This window comes from Acinonyx jubatus, chromosome B2 (assembly GCF_027475565.1).
Source record: "Acinonyx jubatus isolate Ajub_Pintada_27869175 chromosome B2, VMU_Ajub_asm_v1.0, whole genome shotgun sequence".
NCBI classification, from domain to species: domain Eukaryota; kingdom Metazoa; phylum Chordata; class Mammalia; order Carnivora; family Felidae; genus Acinonyx; species Acinonyx jubatus.
In genome coordinates, this window is record NC_069385.1 from 77026036 (window position 1) to 77050272 (window position 24237).

At 34.3% G+C, this 24237-nt stretch overlaps 1 protein-coding gene across 5 annotated transcripts in view; it reads left to right on the plus strand.

The window, feature by feature from the left end:
* Nucleotides 1–24237, plus strand: part of IBTK (inhibitor of Bruton tyrosine kinase) — a 91327-nt gene that overhangs the window by 45483 nt on the left and 21607 nt on the right. For 2 of the 5 annotated variants that reach the window (XM_027057352.2, XM_027057353.2), the window contains exons 17-25: nucleotides 4466–4567; nucleotides 7605–7722; nucleotides 10395–10455; nucleotides 11015–11136; nucleotides 12431–12543; nucleotides 16548–16696; nucleotides 18052–18215; nucleotides 19612–19704; nucleotides 20225–20368. In XM_027057352.2, the coding sequence (XP_026913153.1) occupies nucleotides 4466–4567; nucleotides 7605–7722; nucleotides 10395–10455; nucleotides 11015–11136; nucleotides 12431–12543; nucleotides 16548–16696; nucleotides 18052–18215; nucleotides 19612–19704; nucleotides 20225–20368 (1066 nt within the window). Of the gene's footprint in view, nucleotides 1–4465; nucleotides 4568–7604; nucleotides 7723–10394; nucleotides 10456–11014; nucleotides 11137–12430; nucleotides 12544–16547; nucleotides 16697–18051; nucleotides 18216–19611; nucleotides 19705–20224; nucleotides 20395–20626; nucleotides 22903–24237 lie in introns of those variants that run through there. The other 3 variants (XM_027057354.2, XM_027057355.2, XM_053222532.1) reach the window with 2 other exon arrangements.

Genomic DNA, 24237 nt, shown 5'->3' on the forward strand with positions numbered 1-24237 from the left:
GTTGTTAACACTTGTTTCATGGCCTAATGTATGATCTGCCCTGAAGAATGGTTTATGTGCACTGAGAAGAATGTGTATTTTGCTGTTGTGAGTGGAATGTTCCATATGTATGTGTTAGTTTCATTTGGTCTGTAGTTTTGGTCAAGTCTGATGTTTTCTTTTGATTTTCTGTCTCCATGATCTATCTGTATTTGAATATGAATTTCCATATTGAAGTCCTTTTATTACTGTATTCTTGACTATTTCTGCCTTCATTTTATGTGTTTTATAAATTTAGGTGCTTCATTGTTGTATACTCGTATGTGTATTTATTGTTCTATTGATTTATTGATCTCTTTATTATTATATAATAACCTCTTTTCTCTTCTGTTTCTGACTTGAAGCCTATTTTGTCGGATAGAAGTATAGCCACTCCAGCTCTCCTTTAGTTACCATTTGCATGGGGTATTTTTTTCCATCATTTCACTTTCAGCCTATGTGTGTTCTTACAGGTAAATTGAGTCTCTTATAGGCAGCATAATGTTGAATCTTGTTTCTTTATCCATTCAGCCACTTTGTCTTCTGATCAGAGAATTTAATCCATTTACATTTAAAATAATTATTGATAAAGATTTAATAATGCCATTTTGTCAGTTTTCTGTTTTGTAGTTCCTTTGTTTCCTTTTTCTCTCTTGTTGTCTTCCTTTGTGATTGAATGATGTTTCGGTAGTGGTATGCTTTGATTCCTTTCTCTGCATTTTTTGTCTATCTGCTCTACGTTTTTCCTTTGTGGTTACCATGAGGCTTACATATACGTAACAGTATACATAAAACAGTCTATTTTAAACTAATCACAACTTAACTTCCATTGCATACAAAACCTCTACATTTTACTTTTCCCTATTCTGCCATTATTTCTTAAAATATTCTTTAGGTCATACCTTTATCTTGCGACTCCCGTATGTATCTTGATATGCTGGCTGGTGTTTCATAGGTCTCTTTTTTGTTTCAAAAATTTTTTTTGAAGTTTTGTTTATTTTTGAGTCAGAGAGAAAGCATGAACTGGGAAGGGGCAGAGAGAGAGGGAGACAGGAACCAAAGTGGGCTCTGTGCTGACAGCAGAGAGCCCAATGTGGGACTTGAACTCAAGAGTAATGAGGTCATGACCTGAGCTGAAGTCAGATGCTTAGCTGACTGAGCCATTCAGGCGTCCCCATAGGTCTCTTATGCCTTATTAATTTTTATTCATTGTTTTTTCTTTCTGTTCTTCAGATTGCTTATTTCAGTTGACCTGTGATTTGTGTCTCTTCATTGATATTCTTGATTTCAAGAGACATTATCCTCATACTTCCTTTTAATTTTTTAGACATTTCCTTTAACTCTTTGTACATATTTAAAATAGCTGATTTAAACTTTAATAATGCAGCATCTTCATTTCCTCAGGGAGAGCTTCTCTTGGTTGCTTTTTTTCCTGTGGATGGGCCATACTTAACATGTATTTTGCATCTTGCATAATTTTCATAGAAAACTGGACATTTTATTTTATATCTATGTTTTGGGAGAGTGCAAGTGGGGGAGGGGCAGAGAGAGAGGGGGGAGGATCTGAAGTGGGCTGGGCTCTGTGATGACAGGATGACAGCAGCAAGCCCAATGTGGGACTTGAGCTCACAAACTGAAAACTGGACATTTTTTTTTTTTTAATTTTTTTTTTCAACGTTTATTTATTTTTGGGACAGAGAGAGACAGAGCATGAACGGGGGAGGGGCAGAGAGAGAGAGGGAGACACAGAATCGGAAACAGGCTCCAGGCTCCGAGCCATCAGCCCAGAGCCTGACGCGGGGCTCGAACTCACGGACCGCGAGATCGTGACCTGGCTGAAGTCGGACGCTTAACCGACTGCGCCACCCAGGCGCCCCAAAACTGGACATTTCAAGTAATATGATGTGGTAGCTTTTGAAGTCAGATTCTCTTCCCTCCCTGGGGTTTGTTAAAAAGTTTTTGCTGTTTGCTTTTTGACTTTTCTGAACTAATTAATACTGTAAAATCTCTGTTCTTTGTCTTGTGTGACCACTGAAGTGTCTACTGGGTTAGCTTAGTGGTCAGCTGATAAGTTAGAAATTTCTTTAAATGCCTACAACCAATAAATGCCCAGCCTTTGCCACGGAGTTCTTTGTGTGTGTGTTGGGGCATGCCTTCATTTTTCAGGCAGGCAGTTCATGACTCTGCTTTAGCTCTTATTTTCTGTTTTAGCAGAGCCTCAAGTTCAGCCAGAGGTAAAAATTTAGGACCTTAAGTTTTTCCTTGGCATGTATATAGTCATCCACATACATGTGGGCTTCTGGTTTCACAGCAATATTTTGGGACTTTTCAAAGCCCCCATGGACATTTGTATTAGTCAACTGGGACAGCCATAACAAAATATGATAGACTGGTGGCTTGAACAACAGAAATTCATTTTGTCATAATTCTGGAGGCTAGAAGTCCCAGATTAGAGTCTGGTAAGGTTGGTTTCTGGTGAGGACTTTCTTCTTGGCTTATTATACATGAATGCCTTCTTATTATGTCCTCACATGGTCTTTCTGTGTGTGTGTTGTGGAGAGAGGGAGGGAGGGAGACAGACAGTTATCTCTTTGATATCTCTTTTCTTAGAGGGACACTAATCCTTTTGGATCAGGGCCCTACCCTTTATAACTTCACTTACTTTTAATTACTCTCTTAGAGGCCCCATCTCCAAATATTGCCACACTGGAAATTAGGGCTTCAGCATGTGAATTTTCAGGGGATACAAACATCTAATCATTAACATCCTTTTTCCCTAGCTTTTATTTAAAAAAAATGTTTTTTATCTGCTTCTTGTTTGCTCCATCTATTATCATTGTCTCAGTCAGCTTCGACATTAATTGCAACTGATTGTTTTTAATAAACACCCTGGGGGAAGAGGCTGTTGACACCAGTAAAAGCTTTGAGTCAGGTCAAAATAAAGACAAGCCCTGCCGCACATGTCAAATAATGACTTATCTTTAATAATGTTGCTTTGTAACTCTTCTGTTGTCTTCAGTGGCTTTGGTTGTTCGTTTTCACTGTGATTGCAGGCTTGTTGGTTTTTAAGACTGGAGGAGGGGAGGGGAAGATTTAAATAGAAAAAACTACAGTGCTCCATTGCTCACTGTTCTTACCAAGATTCAGCCATTTTTCTTGAGTCAATACTTCCTAGATTACTGTAAGCCTTTGGCTAACTTCTAGAATTTTGAAAAAGTTGACAATTTTCCTAGTATCTTTATTGCTTTTGTGGAGAAGAGGAATTCTAGAAGTAGTCCTTAGTTTGCTATTCATAGTGAGTTCACCTCTTCCTCTTTGTCAAAAAGTTTTTCGACATTTTTTCTTCTTAATCTTTTTTTCTTCCTATTGTGGTTTTGTTTTGTTTTGTTTTTGTATTTATGTTATTCTGGCAGTGGCTCAGGGTTACTGCTTTAGGCGTTAATAGTACTCAGGACGAGAAAGATTATTTTAAATAAGGAACTCCTATAATTTAAAAAGAAAATGTACTCTTAGGCTTGCTTGCTTGTTTATTTTGTTCATTTATTTATTTAGAATGTTTATTTATTTTGAGAGAGAGAGCACAAGCAGGGGAGGGGTAGAGAGAGAGGAAGAAAGAGAAAGAACCTCAAGCAGGTCTGCACTGTAAGCACAGAGCCCGGTGTGGGGCTCAAACTCACTAACTGAGATCATGACCTGAGCTGAAATCAAGAGTCGGTTGCTTAACCAACTGAGCCTCCCAGCTCCTTAGGCTTCTTTATTTAAAACAAATATGAGGGGCGCCTGGGTGGCGCAGTCAGTTAAGCGTCCGACTTCAGCCAGGTCACGATCTCGCGGTCCGTGAGTTCGAGCCCCGCGTCAGGCTCTGGGCTGATGGCTCGGAGCCTGGAGCCTGTTTCCGATTCTGTGTCTCCCTCTCTCTCTGCCCCTCCCCCGTTCATGCTCTGTCTCTCTCTGTCCCAAAAATAAAATAAACGTTGAAAAAAAAAATTAAAAAAAAAAATATGAGCATCTAAAAGCATTATTCACCCTACTCCCTGTATATACATTTGTTCTTAACGTATATGTTATATGTACTTAACACATATCTACATAATAATTTTGATGCTGAGATTTGAATTTCCCCTCTATTTATTAGATTGAGAAATGTTTAACAATATGGGAGATTTTAATAAATCAGGCATTTTTAGACTAAATGCTTTCTAGACTAAAAAGATCAATTCAAGTTACCCATTTTATGGTCCTAGTGTGAACCAAGGCATTTTGGTGTGTTTCTTTACAGCTTTCCACTTAAAAGGTAGAAAAGTCTCACATTTACTATTTATAATAGTTGCCACTCTTTAGAAAATAGTCATTATAATTCTCCTTCTTTGTGTCTTAATTACTTGAACTTTTGTCATAGGTATAATGTACAAAGTAATAGTTTTGCTTGTTTTCTTTCTTTTTTTAGAATCTCAAAATGTGGATTTTATTTGTAGTGTTCTTGTGGTGGCTGATCAGCTTCTCATAACTCGATTGAAAGGGATTTGTGAAGTTGCATTAACTGAGAAACGTAAGTATTTTTGAATTTGAATATTACTATGTTTGCAGGTTGATACAGGATTATTCATTGACTTTTGATGCCATAAATTTACCATTTTACCATATATGGTAAAGTGCACCATTATGTTTTTGAATTATGAAGAATGTCAAAACATTTAAGCTATTTTGTGCAACAATAAGCACATCCATTTTCCAGACATGTTAATATGTGAAAATATGTACATCTGATAATTGAAATATGTAAATTTTTTGAAATGTCATGAAACCTTGAATAATGAAGATGGTATGAAATTTATTTTGAAATTACAAAGATGAAAGTTTGAAAGAATTTAAAAAAAAATTTTTTTAATGTTTATTTATTTTTGAGAGCGAGAGAGAGCAGGAGTGGGGGAAGGACACAGAGAGAGGGAGACACAAAATACAAAGCAGGCTCTGAGCTGTCAGCACAGAGCCTGACATGGGGCTCAAACTCACGGAGATTATAATCTGAGCCAAAGTCAGACACTTAACCGACTGAGCCACCCAGGTGCCCCTCAAAGAAATTATTCACTCTTGTCCTGGTCTTGGCTGTAAGCCTGTGTTTAGCTATCTGTTACTATTTGCTAGAATTTTTGTTTTAATTTTTTTTTAATGTTTATCTATTTTTGAGAGAGACAGAGACAGAATGCAAGTGGGTTAGGGGCAGAGAGAGAGGGAGACACAGAATCCAAAGCAAGCTCCAAGCTCTGAGCTGTCAGCACAGAGCCCGACGTGGGGCTTGAACCCACGAAACATGAGATCGTGACCTGAGCCAAAGCCAGACGCTCAACTGACCAAGCCACCCAGGCGCCCCCTTGCTAGAATTTTTATATAATCATCTTATTTATATATTTGATCAAAACTTATCTCTTTTCTCTTAAACTCTTATTTCTGTCTCTGTTCGTTACTTCATTTAGTAAATAGTTCATTATTTCAGTTCATTGCATGGCTGTCTTTTTGAACATTGAAATTTTGAAACCCAAAGCTATCTTTTGTATTGTTTTTGTTCTTTACGTCCAAATTTTTTGAGTTGTCAGAACTGATGCATCTTAACTATATTTATTAATCATATTTCCCCCTACCTTTTTATTCTGTGTCTATGCTAGTTCAGGTAACTGTTATCCATCCCTTCTGTGTAGTGTTACTGTAATGTTTTAAGTCCTCTTTCTGTCTACTTTAATTTTTCTTTGGGAGTAATTGTGTCTTCCTGTTTTAGGTATTTTTAATTGCTTACTCTAGGATAAAGGTTAGATTTTCTTAGCCTGATATAAAAGTTTCTAATTTTATCTTTGTTCATCTTTGTTCATCTTCATTGTCACATTGTCATACTTTAGGAAGTATGAAAGGATTTCCTGTCAGAATTTTCTAATTTTTTCTTGCTGATAGTTTGTCTTAGTTCTGGTGTCTTATATAGTTACTTTTCTTGAGCTTTGTGGAGAGACTTCTCCTTGGTTATCAAAAAAAAAAACAAAAAAAAACCAACATCTCTAATCTTTTAAGCTACAAAATGGAAATATATTAAAATAAAGGATACAACATACTACAGGAATAAAGTGTACGTATTGGAGGGGCTCCTGGGTGGCTTAGTCGGTTAAATGGCTGACTTTGGCTCAGGTCATGATCTCATGGTTTTTGAATTTGAGCCCTGCATCAGGCTCTGTGCTGTGCTGGCAGCTGAGAGCCTGGAGCCTGCTTCAGATTCGTGTCTCCCCTGCTGACACTCTCTGTCTCTGTCTCTCTCTTTCTCTCTCTCTCTCTCTCTCAAAAATAAATAAACATTAAAAAAAAAAAAGTATACATATTGGAGATATTTTTAGTTGTTCAGTTGACTTTCCTGGCATTCCTTGGATATTCTTTTTCGGTCCATGCTACACAGCTTCCTTATTAATGAATATCTTGATCTTCCTAGAACTTAGCAAGAGAAGAATTCAACAGAAGTTTGATCTCTATTATTGGGTAATCCTTGTTCTCAACTGAACAACTGTAAAGTTTTTATATGATCCATTTTTTTGTGTGTGAAATGGGAGAGTTTGGGTTCATACTAGGTTTGGTTAGGAGCGAAGCAAAAACCATTATTGACTGCAATTACACCTTTTGACAGAGTTAGAAGGAAGAAAAAAAACATAGGGTAAGCCAGGTGTAGAAAATAGTTATGTTCCTCTCTTGGTTTGGACTCATAGTAAATAAAGAATGAAGGGGTTTGGAAAGCCAAAGTCATTTACTAGGTGAGTAGAATATTCTGAGATAGTCTCTAGCAAAATAGGACACTTCATGCATAAAGTTACCAGGATTGTAATAAAATCCAGAATCGTTTGTACAGTTATACCAGATTCTGTACTGGCCATGAATAATGATATAGTAATACTTAAATGTGAATATTTTCCAAATATATAGTGTGTATATGTGTTTATGTAAATATACCCACATAAATTTTGATGGATTACTCAATGTAAATATATTTTATAGAATGATTTTGTCAGTTTCTCTTAGTCTTTTTTTAAATTACCTTTAACGTTACTCTTGACGTTTTTATTTTTTATTTTTTAAAATAGTTTATTTTTTAATTTTAAGTAATCTCTGTGCCCAACATAGGGCTCGAACTCACCACCCCAGGGTCAAGAGTTGCAGGTTCTACCAACTGAGCTACCCAGGCACCCCTGGTTTCTCTTAATCTTAAGATCTTCTTAGTTTTATAGAAAAGAGACTATTCTGTCTATATAAATAAAAAGGAAGGTTTATTTGTGAAAGTTAAAACTATTCTAAAATCCTTAGATAGAAAATTGTCAATTTTTAGGTGACACATATCATCTCTATTTTCTTTTGGTGTGTTTATTTTGCCTCATAACCAATCATTTAAAATACTTTGGCACATTGGGATGAAAAGTGCATTCTATATTTGCCCTACTATAGTTATTTTGGCAAGAAAGTACTTTCAGTTTTCCTTGTTCAAACCTGACAACTTTAAAAATAAGTATGTATTATTTGCTGTAGTAACATGGCTTTTGTCTCACTTTGTCTTTTCTTTGTAGTTACCCTTAAGAATGCTGCTATGTTACTGGAATTTGCAGCAATGTACAATGCTGAACAATTGAAACTGTCTTGTTTACAATTTATAGGACTGAATATGGCCGCTTTACTTGAAGCAAGGTAGGTTGGGTGCATACATTGTATGACTGTTGCAAAAGCAATTATTTATACATAATAGCAGACATGTTAGCAATTTAAAAGAATAGTGACAAATTACAGCTTTGTAGAAAAAAATGTAAGGGGATTCAATCATTCCATCAATATTTGAGTGCTTGCTTGATATATGCCAGCCACAGCTAAGCTACAGCAGTGAACAAAATAGGTAAAATTCTTGCCCTCAATGGAAAGCATACATTTTTGTTGGAAATTTGTGGGGAAAAAAATTATAGGTATGTTCTTTATATCTATGCATTCCACTGTTTTTAGTAGTGGAATTATTTGGTGAAATAAATTTGCAGATTTATTTTTTAATATAAGGTCAATTTTTATTACTATAAAGTTGGTGGTGAGAAAATGAGTGTTTTGGTGAACATAGAAGTTTTAGATTAGAGTTCCGCATGTCAGTTTGCACTTTTGAAGCTTCAGTATTTTGTTTTGGATATAATAATGATAACTAATACTGTGTGCCAGGCAGCATTCTCAAAGTGTTATATCGATCTCAGTTGATTTTCATGTAAACCTTATGATGACATAGATTCTGTTTATATCCTCATATTATAGACGAGAAAACCCAGGGACACTTTTTTTTTCAAAGAATCAAAATTTTGATCTACATAATTTATTATATATGGTAATAGGTTTTTCACATCTCAGCTTTCAAAGTCAGGATGGTCTTTAATGAAACTAACTCTAAAATATGAAATAAAAGTGCTCTACTTTTTAGAGGTGAATCACTGATTCTTAATAATTGCTATGTAGGATTCAATTCACAGGAAATTCTTTTGGCAGTATAATGCTTTGTTATTTTGTGAAAATGCTTTTCAAGTGCATATTAATGTTATGGGATATTAGTATGATTTTAAAATGCCTCTGGTATTTTGGTATCAGAATCTCGCTAGGGTTTCAGAATAAATTTCTTTGCTGACATCACATTAATGATTTTAATCAAAGCAATTTTTTTTTTACTTTGCTTTGCCAAACTAAGCTCATTCATTTGTCAGATAAGAATCAACCAAAATGCAAAACAAGCACTGAATCTACTTAAAATATGATACTGGGGGGGGCGCCTGGGTGGCTTGGTCGGTTAAGCGTCTGACTTCGGCTCAGGTCATGATCTCACGGTCCGTGAGTTCGAGCCCCACGCCGGGCTCTGTGCTGACAGCTCAGAGCCTGGAGCCTGTTTCAGGTTCTGTGTCTCCCTCTCTCTCTGCCCCTCCCCTGTTCATGCTCGGTCTCTCTCTGTCTCAAAAATAAATAAACATTAAAAAAATGTTTTTTTAAATAAAAAAAATATGATACTGGGAAATGATGTGTGTCACTACCATTGTTCAATAGTTACGTTGTGACAGGTGTCAGATGAACCATTAAGAATGGGACGTGTGCTGTGGTGATGTCTCTACTTGTATAATTTTACATGAGTAGACATGCATAACTTGAATTAAAACAAAGATTTGTACAAATTTAACCATTCCTAGACAACTGTTTGCTGGGAGTATAAATAAATATGTATAAAGATATTAAAAAAGGAGAGCTGCACCAAAATGGATATAACATCACAGGTTAATTATCCTCAAAATGTTAAAAACTGGTATGGTACAGATTTAAATATCCAAATTGTTTTGCACTCGGAAAAATAGTTTAACATATATTTTAGAATGTAAACTTGAAATTTTTACTGATGCCTTAAAAGTATCTCTTTGGAACTGGAGAGTTCCCTGAAATCTACTTTGAATACAACTGATGTAGTCCAAACATTTTATACATCATGAACATACTAAAGTCCAGAGAGATAAAGTTAGTTGCTCAAAGTCATGCAGGTAATTGCTAGCAGTGATAGCTGTAGATAGAATTCAGGTATCGTGACAGGCCATTGTTCTATCACTATAATACTTTAGGAACTAAAGATTACAGATGTGGAAAATGAATACAGGTGGTGCCTGACTTACCATGGTTTGACTTAGGATTTTCTGACTTTACAGTAGTGTGAAAGTGATACACATTCAGTAGAAACTGTACTTTGAACTTTGATCTTTTCCACATACTAGTGAAAAGTATAAGTGATCCTGGGCAGTGGCAGTGAGCCGCAGCTCCCAGTGACACACAGGGTTTTCAAGGGTGTAAACAACTGACACACTTATTTTTTACTTTCAATATAGTAATAAATTACATGAGGTAGTTAACACTTTGTTTTAAAATAGGCTTTGTATTAGATGATTTTGCTCACTCAAGGCTAATGTAAGTGTTCTGAGCACGTTTAAGGTAGTTTAGGCTAAGCTGTTCAGTAAATAGGTGTATTAAATGTATTTTTGACTTAAGAGATTTTCAACTTAAGAGATTTATTGGGATGTTGAGGAAGAACTATATTTACAATTTTGCTATGATATAAGTGATATAAAAATATTTTCTAAGGGTTTGATTTTACTGAAGATGTTTGTGTATGTATCTTCCTGTTTATTTGAAATATATAACTATACATACTTTCAAAAAGAATTTGTAGCATATTGATGGCATATTGATGATTTTAAAAATAATGTACTTATTCAGCAGTGTAAAGTGTCTCAACAGATTTGAAAATCTTGGTAGGTATTAAGTTACTTAAGTATTAAAATAGAATTTTGTATCTTATTTTTTAGGTCTCTTGATGTTTTAAGTGATGGTGTTTTGAAGGATCTTTCTGTGTTTTATAGAAAAATGGTAAGGTTTATGTTTTTTCAATAATATAATCAAATTAAAGTAGTATATTAGATCAGACTTCTCACTGAAATAATATCCTAATAAATTGTAATACATTAGGATATTTTAAAAATGAAGACATAGGGTTTTTGTTTGTTTTTTTAATAGATCCCACAGGTTAGTATGATAATCATAATTGAAAGTATTTAATGATAAAACTAATAACTTTTAATTCCTTATAAATGAAAATTATTGAAGACTTTTCAAGTCTTTCATTACTTGTTAATTTACTAAACATCAGGACAGTACAAAAACATGGATTCATATTATCCCCCAAATTGGATTAATTTGTATTTAATAATGAGTTTTTATGGAAAGTGTTTTTTGATATTTTTTGGAATAATCTGTTTAATGAGTCTAATCATTTTTCCCTTTGTTGTAAACGTAGGAAGTCATTAGGCATTCTAGACTTTTCCTTGTTAATGTCCCCACATATCAAAACAAGTGGGATATTATACCTATTTTGAAAAAATCTTTACACATTTTATATTTAAAAAGTGACTTTTAAAAAAAAAAATAGATTCCAGCAATGGATAGAAGAGTCATTACACCATATCAGGACGGACCAGATATTAGCTATTTGGAAGTAGAAGATGGAGATATCTTTTTGAAAGAAGACATAAATACGGAACAGAATTATTCGTAAGCTCTGTTTCTCTTTCTTTTCTTCTTCCCTCCTCTTCTTCCACTCTTCTCCCTGATCTTTGACACTATTAACACGTTTATACTGAAAGAGAAAATTGGAGAATCCTGAAATAGGAAGTATGTATTTATGTTTATTCTTAGTCTTGCTATAAGAAAGTACATGCATAATTATTTGCAGATGTAACAAAATTAACTATAAATATAAAAGGAATACAACCTTTAAGTTAACATGTTAGGTTGAATAAATGCATTTATCTTAGCTACCTTCCCAAACCCTGCTAAAATTACAATAAATAAAAAAGGCATATTGCACTAGAGCAGAGAGAACAGGAAAGGAGAAACAGCAGTTAGAAGGTGTTAATAGTTTTGGAAGTTGGAAAGTGGTTGCTGAGCAGTAATGACTTAGGAAAAAAAACTAAAACAGAATTCCAGAAAGTCTTAAGAATTAAAGGTAGCAGGTTTATGAAGACCAGGGTGAGTGGTTAGATTTGAAAAAGATCATTTTTTTAGCTTCTTTCAAAGAAAATTGACCTTTTTCTGAACTCAGTTCAACCAAGTGATTGTTCCTCCTCCATCTTGGCTGAAAGATTTGCCCTCTGGAGAGATTGAACCAAGACTACATCAGCCATTATGGATTCTTCTCTATAGAGAACCTGACTGGTTCAAGAGATATGACCTATAGTGACTGACGTTTGGGAATCCTCTAACAAAATATCCCAGGTTCTACATAATCTCCCTGTAGTGTGGCCAAACATATGACAAGCCCTGTTTAGTATTTCCAAACTGTGTGTTAGGCTCAGTTATCAACTGGTTATAGAATTACTTTCCTTCTAGTTAGTAAATGACTTGTTAAAATCTTTGGGCATTCAAGTCATTTACTATATATATAATAGTAACTAACTGTGTAGCCCACTGAGAAACTGCTGTTAGGTTCAGATTTGTTTCTAACCCCTTTTCTAGTGTTTGTTAGCATTTGGGTTACTTGAAGTTTATGATATTTGATTATTTACTTTTAAAAGTATTTCCCTATTTCTAACTTTCACAGAAATAGTAGAGTTACATCTAGTAAGAGTACACACTGAGGTTCAGTAAAACTGAGTAATTTGCTCTGAGCAACATAGATAAATGCAACTAGAGCATGCCTATTTTTTGTGTTCTCTGTTTGACTAAAATGCTATACACACACACACACATATGTATATTTATTCTCTTGCTCAAAATGCACAGTTCTTTTGCTGTTAATCTCTAACTTATTTCTAAAAAATGAATTTTGTATTTGCTTTTTTCGTAGGGAAAGTATGTTCAAGAAGGCAAAAACAAGAGCAAAAAAGAAGACACGTAAGCGTTCGGATAGTTCTGGAGGTTATAACCTTTCTGACGTTATTCAGAGTCCTCCATCTACAGGTTAGTGAAAGTGTCTTAGGATATATTTCCTGATCTAATCTTTCATGTCTCTATTATCTAATTAATTTAACATGTATCAAATACTATTGTATGCCATTTGCCAGGCCTACTGAAAGAAAATAGCCTTTGTCTTAGGGCGGCTACGGAAAATGATCGTATATTGTAATAAATATTCTGATTGAGGTTTGCTTTGAGAGCACAAAAGAAAAGCCCATATTAGGGGCACCTGGGTGGCTAAGTTGGTTAAGCGTCTGACTTCAGCTCAGGTCATGATTTTGTTGTTTGTGAGTTCGAGCCCTGCGTCAGGCTCTGTGCCGACAGCTTGGAGCCTGGAGCCTGCTTCGGATTCTGTGTCTCCTTCTCTCTCTGCCCCTCCCCTACTTGTGCTCTGTGTCTCTATCAAAAATAAATAAATGTATAAAAAAAAAAAAAAAAGAAAAGCCCATATTAATCTGAGGAGATCAAGAACGACCTCTTGAGGAAAATGATACATGAGTTGGATCTTGAAGAATGAAGAGAAATTGGCCAAGAAAAGGAGGCACACTGATAGACATATGAAGCAAAGGGGGCAATATACTCCCAAGGCTAGAGGCACTGGAAAGAACTGCATATTTCTTGTGCTTTGGTCAGCATGCTTCAGTCATATAGGGCATGTGTAGATAAGTGGTAATTGGCAATGGTCAGATTTTGGAGGGATTTTATGCTAAACTAAGGTATTTAAATGTGATTCTGAGGGCTATGAGTAATCGATTGATGGATTTTTAAGGCATATAATGTGAGTGGATAAAATTTTTTTTTAGAAAGACCACTCTGTCCAGTGGCATAGACTGTTAGTGATGGGCAAAACAGGACAGAGACACTATTATCACATGGATTCATTTCATTTACATCAGTACTCCGAGTTAGATGCCATTCATGTGCATTAGAAGGTTATAATCCAGTAATAGAATACAAAATATTTTATATCTTTGCATTATGTGAGCTGTTTGAAAGTAAAGGTCATGTAGTTTTTCTAAAATGGTTTTCGCAGTTTAGTTTGAAAATCTTTTACTGAAGAGATGAAAGAATGAAAATCTGGATACCCTTCCTCCAAATTTATTGTTAACCTGTTACCACATTTGCTATTTTTTATAGACTTTCTGTTGCATGCTCACTTCCTTCATTCTCCAGTCTATCATTTTTTACAGATCCACTTGGAAGTTGTAGGCATGGCATTTTAATATAAATTAATACGAATTTCCTAAGAATAAGGATATTCTTCTACACAACCATAATATCATTAGCACATCGAAGACCATTAACATCAATTCATGAATATTACCTAGTATTACAGTCACTATTCAGATTTCTCCAGTTGTCCAGGAATGTTTTTATAGCCTTTTGTGTTTTAACCTTAAAAAACACCTGGTATCCTGTGAAGATAGATACTGCCTTTGCTTATTAATGCCTCTTTAGTCTCTTAACTAGAACAGCACCTCTCACATCTTTTTGTTTTGATTTCAAAAGTTCAGGCCAGTGGTATAGACTATCTCACATTTTAGATTCCTCTGATTAGATCTAGATCTAAACTATCGAAATTGTAATACTTTCCTTAGATGAAAATACGGAAGTGTGACCACAATGAGACTACAGTATGGCTCTAAGAAATAGTATGTGTGTCTGTAGGAAGACATAAACAGGTATAACTTCTGTCAGCAGTATTTTCTTAGTCAGCCTGATGAGGTAACTTTGAAAAATACAAGTACACATTTTGTTCCTGTGGAAAAAAAAAGAAAAGCTGTCACTCAGAGCAAAGAAAGAATGTCTTTATATTTAACATGATCTATAAATGAGGTACTTGATGTGTTTGATAATGTTCAAAGGAATAAACAATGTCAAGAATAGTTGTTTTAGATAACACAGAAAGATATAAAAAAGACAATATACCTGGATTGATTGATGAAGCACTGAAGCTAGGTCTTTCACGTTTACTACATCTCCTGATTCCTACTTAGGACCTTTTAATATGTAAAATTCTGTGATTTTGTGTTCTCTCTGTTACACAAATTACCTCTAGTCCATAGAAGGACGTGTAGGTGGATTGATGGAAAGATGAATAAATGGACAGACAGGAAGTTATGAAACTAGTTGTTTTTCAGTTGCCTAAAAGACTTAGGGAAAAAGCAGATATTTAGTTTGTTTTAAATAATGGTATTATTAGCACACGTGTTAGAATCTTTATATTTCAGAGATGGAAGAGACATTAGTAATGAACTAAATTTTTGTCCCTTCCTTTAAACCTGAGGAAACAAAAGCGCAGAAAACTTCAGTGATTTGAGGTAGTGACAGACAGAAATAGAATTTATTTTTTTTGATTCCAGTTCTTATTCTTCCTGCTTTACTACTCTTTCTGTGGCCAAAGCAGATAATGATTGAAAGGTCAAATTTAATTGGGGCCAAAAAGCCTGTTCTGGAAGTAAACTTCGTTGTGTGATCCTTTATGTTAGAAGACCATCTGTGAAAATGTTTATACTAAAAATAATTGTTGGCCAGTTTAAACATCCTCTTTATTCATTAGATTTATTTCTAACTGACTTTTGGTAGCATTCTGGCATTAAATATACTCTCTTAAAAATTTGCTGCTCTTAAAAATATTTAAAAGATGGGGGGAAGTGCTGAATGTTATTTCCAAACTATTTGAGCAGTGACAGCAACAAAAGAGGCATATATCTTGTCAGAGTGATTTACTTTAAGGAAAACCCACTTATTTAAATATATAAGAGATAGTATGTTTTATTTATTTTCCTTTTTAAAAATTTAAGTCCAAGTTAACATACAGTGTAATAATGATTTCAGGAATAGAATTTAGTGATTCATCACTTACATATAACACCCAATGCTCATCCCAACAAGTGTTCTCCTTAATGCCTACTACCATTTAGCCCATCCCCCCACCCAGCACCCCACCAGCAACCCTCCATTTGTACTCTGTATTTAAGAGACTCTTATGGTTTGTCTACCTCTCTGTTTTTTATCTTTTTTGCTTTCCTTCCCCTGTATTCATCTGTTTTATTTCTTAAATTCCACAAATGAGTGCAGTCATATATTTGTCTTTCTCTGACTTATTTCACTTAGCATAATACACTCTGGTTCATCCACATTGTTGCAAAATGTGTTTTATTTATTTTTAAGTCAAATTTTTAGTTATAGCTCATGTCATGTGTTTTTTTGCTACCTCATTTAGATTCTACTAAATTTGAAATATGTGAAAGTAAACACATGAACTTAAGCAAAAGTTTGTTTTCTCTGTTTATATTCGAAATGACTTTGATCTACTAATGAATCTGGATACCAAATATGGCAGGGAAACAGGTATTTAGCTTGCCTGGGAGAAGAAATGGTATGTACATTTCATAACAGCCCTTTGCTTTAGGCAATAGGCTAATTAAAGTAGCTGTCAATCCACAGATTCCACCCCCCTCTCCAGAAGTAAAAACCGTCAATCAGGCCACGGTTGGCTTCAGCATAACCTCTGCTACGGGGCCAAAGTCATCCAGTCTTTGACTAGATGAGAGGTAGAAAGGCCACAGTGTTCCTCCCACACAGAATGAGGCCAATCCCCGTCTGCATGTGTGCAGAGAACTTGGTACAGAGAGACAGATGAGAAAGGGGACGGTCTGAAGTTTATTAATTTTGTCTTTTTTTTTTTTTTTTTTTAATGGGGAGAAAGAAGTTCTGAATCACTTCTCAAAGCAGATCCCAAAGAAGTGTCTTCCTTAATGTTTATTGCATAATTGCTACATAATTGAAATGGATAAAACTGCTGTTTTATTAAAGTCCCGTTTTAGTTTTTTACTTTAACTTTTTTCTTCAGTTAGCTTGAATTGTCAAGATTTGATACAGTGAATATAATTTAAATGTTACTAAATCTGGATAAATGGAAGCTTTTAGCTCTATTTAATTCACTGAATGTAATATACACATGTTTACTGTATTTTAAGTGTTTTAAAATTTTTACCTTTTAGGATTATTAAAATCTGGTAAGACCAATTCTGTGGAATCTCTTCCAGAACTGCTGACATCAGATTCTGAAGGAAGCTATGCAGGAGTGGGTAGTCCTAGAGATTTACACTCCCCAGATTTCACAGCAGGATTTCAGTCAGATAAAATTGAGGTTTGTTTTTATTTATTAATGCACTGTTTTCTTAACTTCAGATTTTAGATCTTTATATAATTTATTTTTAGTTTTTATTATTTTTTGCTCTAACTTTAAAATACTCTCCTGGCTGGTTTATAAAAAAATACATATGATTAGTAATATATGTAGTATTAGTTTTCTCAAATTTGCATTATGTTTCTAGTTTTAAAGATTTTAATGGCAGTTTCAGCCCTCTATGACATTACATTTCTAATCCTCTTTCTGTAAATTAAAATATAATGTTGATGCAAAAGATAGCAACACTGTATAGACATCTGGAAAAATATATTTATAGCTAAATTACTTGAAATTTACTTTGTGAAATGTCAGTTAACACCAAAGAACTGTCAAAGGAAAATGATTTTGAAAGGAAGCCTAACTTCAAATTCTGCATAGTCTCTTCCCTCTGTCATGTTAATGGGAGCAATACAGGCTGGAATGGAGTTCTCCTGGTCCAGCACAATTGACATAAAATGCAGAATTTCTAGTCCAGTTGAACGCCGGAGAGTCCATTTTTTAGACATCTCTTAACATTTTATTCCATAATTGTTAATGTACAGGAAAGGAAAATGTCTAACTTATTAGATATAGGTCATTTTTCTCTAATCCCTAGTCCTCCACAAAACTATTAGCACTTCGAGAAATTCATGAGACAGTGGAAAATTTATCTGTTCTTCTTAGTCTTCTAGGCCTCAAGAATTGATTTTTTTTTTTTTTTTTTTTTTTAATGTAGCTAGATAGAGGTTTCGGGGCAATTCATATTAACACCAAGGTTGGTGTAGAGGACAGTTGAGGTTTAAAAGGAAAATTAAAGGCATGCTGTGAATGTTTGGCAATAAGAGTCTGTCCTAGCAATGGAAATAACCATTTTAATAACTTCCTTGACCTATTATAATGGCAATTGTTTTAAGGTTCCTTTTCAGCTGTCAGTATTATTTACCTTTAATTTTATTCAGAATGAATTATATGACATTAATATGAAACAAAATGAAAGTTTGGTATAAAGTCATGGACATTAATTTTAAAGTTACTGCTTCATATCTTATTTCAGCAACTTTTATTAACATTTTTGCTTAATGCTCATATTAATGGGAATTTAATGTGCAAACTTATTTTCCTAAAAATTATTCTCAAAGCTCATGGTAACTGGGTTATAGTGACTTAGAAGTTTTGAGAATTGGTTAAGATGCTAAAGTAGAAGAATGCTAGATGATTATTGTTATAAGATTTTATGCTTTAATATAATTTAACCAATATTTATTAAGTACCAATAGGTGTCTACTGTTATTTATTTTTTAATGTTTGGTGTTTTTTTTTTTTTTTACCTCCAGGGGAAAATTAAACCATATCTTAATGGTACACCTCCTGCATATTCTAGGGAAGATTTAAAACCATGGGAAAAATCACCAATACTTAACATATCTGCTCCACAGACCATTCCCAGTAACAAAATTGATACTACAAGCTCTTCCAGTTGGGTTGCTGGCTCTTTCAGGTAGGATTTTCATCTTGTTCTATACCTGTTAGTTGGAGAAATACTATTTATTTTTAGTCAAATGGAAATTTTTAATGAAGCACATTTAAAAAGTATTAATGTAAATTTCTAATACACAGAAAATTACCTAGATGCATACAGATTACTAGCTAGCTAAAATAGGCACTTTTTTCCCCAGACAGAATTTAGTTCCCTGTGTACTGTCATTTGTGAATGCCAGTAAATACTATATAACCCACAGATATCTATATCTAGATATATAGTGACAATAATAAGCTATTTTTTTGATAGTATATATTAAAACTCCCATTCAGGAAGACCATTTTGTCATTTGTAGGTTTATTGTATCTTTTTTTTTTCCTTTCTGTTTCTTTTTTCTTTTTAGCACATTAAGGGGTATTTAAGATCTCACAAAATACATTGTTATTCACAGTTAATTTTCAGAACAATGTCACACTGCTTTTAACTTGCCTATATTGCATCCATAGTTTTATTTAGAAAAGTCAATTTTTTTAATTGAAGGAGTCGATATAATTAGAATGCACTCTTTCAGAGTAATTATTGAGCTTGTGCTTCATATTTATACACCTACTATGGTTTATAATAGGCTAAAACTGTTAATTGACTTACCAATTATATTTACATAATTATTTTGAAATATGCCGTATTTTGCAAAGTTGGAAGACCAGATTACGATGTGCCAGTTTATGTTGTTTCATAGTCTAAAAGTAGTTTAGAAATCAGTCTCAATTTTTTTGCCTTTTAAGTAAACATATTTGTGGGAACCCCAAGAAGCATCTTCTAATCACTAGACTATTTTATTGAATGTGTTTTAAGATAATTGGCTTGATGTAAAGTCAGCAATATAGATCGGCTGTTTCTAAGGATGGTAGAATTTGGTTTTTCTCATTGTAGTACAACTTCCCCTGGTGGGTTTCTAATATTATTGAGCATCCCCAAATTTTACTTTAAAATTTTTGTGGTTGGTATCATTAGACAGTAGTAAGAATTTTGTTAAAAACAGAATATAATTTTCAAGTTCTGTTCATCTTAAAGGTTAAGAATTTAAACAGAACTTCAGTTTCTTATGCCTAAGTTAGATAAGAATTATTCTATTGTTTGGCTTTTTTTTTTTTTTTTTTTTTTGGTTTTGTTTTTTTCTTTAAGAGTTTCAGTTTTATGTTATTACTTTGGATGCATTTTAGTTATTTATATATATATAAAAGTAGCTTTCATTCAAAGTATCCTTTTTGAAGTTGGCCACAGCTGACAAAATAAACCTAAATTATCCTTTCGTTATCAATCTTACATATAATTTATAGTTTCAGTGAAGTTTGGGTATTGGACTTTATGGATAAATAACTGTATTGTAAAGTAAATTTTATATGTATTTTAGTCCTGTCAGCCCTCCTGTCATGGATCTCCGAACCATCATGCAAATTGAAGAAAATAGACAAAAATGTGGAGCTACACCAAAGACAAATTTGGGGTTGGTTAAAAACTCATAAAAAAGGAAAGACCATGTTGTTTTATAGTTCTGTCCTAAAGAATTAGAAAGACCTACTATACTCTTTTTCTGCATTTGATGTTAAACTCAATTAGAAAGACCTACTGGACTTTTTTTGTTTTGTTTTTCTGCTTTTGATGTCAAACTAAGTTATAAACTCTTTCTTATTTAGGCTTATAGCCTTCGTAACATTTCTTAAATACATGCCAAAGATTGAGTTGGTTGGTAGTCCAACTCATGTAGAATATGGTGTTGTCAGAAAATTGCCTCTAAAGTATCATTGTGGACTATTTCTGGTGCAAGTGTGATGTAAATGTATTAGTAGGAAGGCTCATTTAGTAACTTATTTGATCGTCGATAGTATAAACTGATATTGTCACTCTTGAATCTTATGGCCATTTTGATCCAGTAATAGTAAAATCACATCAAATAAACAGAAAGCAGTATAATTACCTGTAACCTCCATTGAGCAGAAATTAATGCTAATTCATTTAATTTCTAGCAAAATGATTTCTCATGGAGTTAAACTTTCTCAGAAGCAACGAAAAATGATTGCAATGACTACCAAAGAAAATAATTCAGGAACAAGTAGCATGGAAACAGCTTTAACTGCTCCTTCAAAAACTCCGAAACCAGTGAATGCATGGTATGCTTTAAGTTTTATTAAAATAGGCAGGGGCGCCTGGGTGCCTCAGTCGGTTAAGCGTCCGACTTCAGCTCGGGTCACGATCTCGCGGTCCGCGAGTTCAAGCCCCGCGTCGGGCTCTGGGCTGATGGCTTGGAGCCTGGAGCCTGCTTCCGATTCTGTGTCTCCCTCTCTCTCTGCCCCTCCCCCGTTCATGCTGTGTCTCTCTCTGTCTCAAAAATAAATAAACGTTAAAAAAAAAAATTTTTTTTTAAATAGGCAGAGATCTGTGTGTTACCTTTTAAGGTAGTTCTTGGCTTCTGGGTTTCCCTCCTAACTTTTCAAGTATTTCACTCCTCTCTTTAAGTTAAAAATTAGACCTTGGGAAATAATTTTTTTGTTTTGACATATGCACCATGGTTTGTTCATTTGTTCATCATTCTTTCTATTATAGATTTCAAAATGTTTTGTATAGATACAGTTTCTTCTTGGTATTCTAATTAGCATGTATTACTAAAGTAATTTAAGGAGGGAGCCTTACATTTTTTTCATTTGTTGTAAGAAACAATATATAGCATAGAAAAATTGGATAAACAATTTTTTACCACCTTAATTTCTTTGTCCTTCTGTATACATCATGAATATCTTTGCAATGTTAATAATCTTGGTTTTCGTTATCACTTGTTTATTTTTTAAGTGTTTATTTATTTTGAAAGAGAATAGAGAGAAAGAATCCTGAGGAGGCTCCATGCTGTCAGTGCAGAGCCTGATGTGGGGCGCGATCTCACAAACTGAGATTGCGACCTGAGCCGAAATCAAGAGTCAGACGCTTGGGGCGCCTGTGTGGCTCAGTCGGTTAAGCGTCCAACTTCGGCTCAGGTCATGATCTCGCGGTTCGTGAGTTCAAGCCCCGCGTCAGGCTCTGTGCTGACAGCTCAGAGCCTGGAGCCTGTTTCAGATTCTGTGTCTCCCTCTCTCTCTCTGACCCTCCCCCTTTCATGCTCTGTCTCTCTCTGTCTCAAAAATAAATAAACGTTAAAAAAAAAAATTAAAAAAAAAAAGAGTGAGACGCTTAACCAACTGAGCCACCCAGGCACCCCTCATTGTCACTTCTGTAAGCAGGAGTATTTACTTGCTATTATAGAGATTTTCTCCATTACAGTTTACCTGTAATTTGGAGATTAATAGGAGTAATCTCCAAAGAGGTCAGATAGCAGTTTTGAGGTGTATAAAATAGGTTGTACTTCCTGTCCCCCTTCCATCCTCCCTTTTCTTTGTAGCCTGTCAGAACTACTTACTACAGATCTAAAGCATGATCACAGAAAAGAAAGTAAAGGAAGATGTGGGAAAACCCAGGTAAAGAATAAAAGAGTAAAACTTGAGAGAATGGGTTTAGTAGAATGTTTAAATTCATCAGTGTTTGTGCACACCTTCTATATATGAGAGTATGGTAGACTGATTTGGTCACCCTCTGTAGGGTTTGTGGGATAGCTGTTAGAACATTGAGTTGTGTTTTCCCTAAAGAAAAGTATGGAGGGGCAGCTGGGTGGCTCATTCACTTAAGCGTCCAGCTTAGCTCAGGTCATGATCTCATGGCTTGTCAGTTGGAGCCCCATGTCAGGCCTGTGCTGACAGCTCAGATCCTGGAGCCTGCTTTGGATTCTGTGTCTCCCTCTCTCTGTCCCTACCCAACTTGTTCTCTCTCTTTCTCTCTCAAAAAATAAATATTAAGAAAAGTATAGAAAAGATAAAAAGAAAGTTCTTGGATCAGCTCTCAAGATACTAAATGTCTGTAACTTGAGAGAATTAACTAAGCACATGAGGAAGCTTTGGGCTTAGTAATATAGTTTTAGCTATGCCATTATTCACTTTTATTATTTAAAAACAAAAAGTAGGGGAGGATCCCAGGGAAGATGGCAGATTAGGAGGACCGTAAGCTCACTTTGTCCCATAATACAACAGATAACACGCACATCATTTTAAATAACCCAGAAAATGATCCATACTACCAAGAGCAATCTATAGATTCAGTGCTGTCCCTATCAAAATAACAAGGGCATTTTTCATAGGACTAGAAGAAATAATCCTAAAATTTGTATGAAATCACAAAATAACCTGAACAGCCCAAGTGATCTTGAGAAAGAACAAAGCTGTAATAATCAAAACAGGTATGGTACTGGCACAAAAACAGACACATAGATCAATGGTGTGGAATACAGAGTCTATAAATAAACTCATGCTTATATGGTCAATTAATCTTTGACAAAGGAAGCAAGAACATATAATGGGAAAAGAACACATCTCTTCAACAAATGGTGTTGGGAAAACTGGGCCATTTCCTTATACCATATCCAAAAATAAACTCAGAATGCATTAAAGACTTAAGGACAGAAACCATAAAACTACTAGAAGGAAATGGAGGTGGTAAGCTCTTACACATCAGTGTGAACAACAAAATGAAAAGGCAGCCTACTAATTTGGAGAAGATAATTGCAAATGATATGACTGATCAGGGATTAATATCAAAAATACATAAAGAATTCCTACAACTCAATATCCAAAAAAAAAAAAACAAAACCCAACTCAAGTAAAAAATGGGCTGAGGACCTGAATAGGCATTTTTCCAAAGAAGACATACAAAGAGGTAACTAATAGACATGTGAAAAGATGTTCAGCATCACTAATCATCTGAAAAATGCAAATCAAAACCACATTGAGATACCACACTTCTGTCAGAATGATGATTGTCAAAAAGACAATAATAAGTGTTGGTGAGGATGTGTTGAAAATGGAACTCTCATGCACTATTGGTGGAATGCAAAATGGTACAGCAACTATTGAAAACCGTATGAAGGTTTCCCACAAAATTAAGAATAGAGCTTCCGTATGATCCTGCAGTTCTCCTTCTGGGTACTTATCTGAAGAAGATGAAAACACTCATTGGAAAAGATAAATATAGAATCCTGTGTTCTTTGCAGCAATATTTATAATAGCCATGATATGATACAAGTAAGTACCATTGATGGATAAATGGATAAAGATGTGTTATGTATGTGTGTGTATATATACACACACAGTGGTATATGAGCCATAAAAAAACAATGAAATCTTGGCATTTGCAACAAAATGGATGGACCTAGAAGATATTATGCTAGGTGAGATAAGGAGGAGAAAAACAAATACTCTATGATTTTCCTTATATATAAAATCTAAAAAACAAATGAGCAAAACAGAAACAGACTCATTCATACAAAGAACAATCTGGTGGTTGCCAGATGGGAGAAGGAGAAGGGGATTAAAAAGTCAAAGTAACACACTTCCAGTCATAAAATAAATAAGACACATAGATACAATGCAGAGTAGGAAATATAGTTAATAATGTGTAACAATGTTCCTGCCAGATGGTAGCTAGATTATGGTGGGTGATCATTTCAGTGTATATAAATGTTGAATCACCTGAAACTAATATAATGTATGTCAACCATACTTTAATAAAATTAAAAAGTACAAACTAATCAATAGTTTTATGTATCTTAGGATACCAAGTAAGTTTAATTATAATTTTATTCTGAATTATTATCAAAGTGAATTTAAAATTATTTATGCACTTTTTGTGCATTTTTGGCTTCTTGAGACTATATTTTTGGTATCTGAAGGATCTTTTAAAGTTTCTTTCTGCTAAATTCTTCTGAATATATGTACTTTTATTTGTACTCATTGTACAGTGGGCTGATGGAACTTAGCAAAATATAGGTATTGTCAATATGTATCTAAAAATCAAATAAGCATATAAAATATATACATATGCTTTGTTTTGTTATGGAAATTTTATAAGTTAATGGAACTAATAAAATATTTGTTAGAGATTATAAGAACCTATTTATAAAATG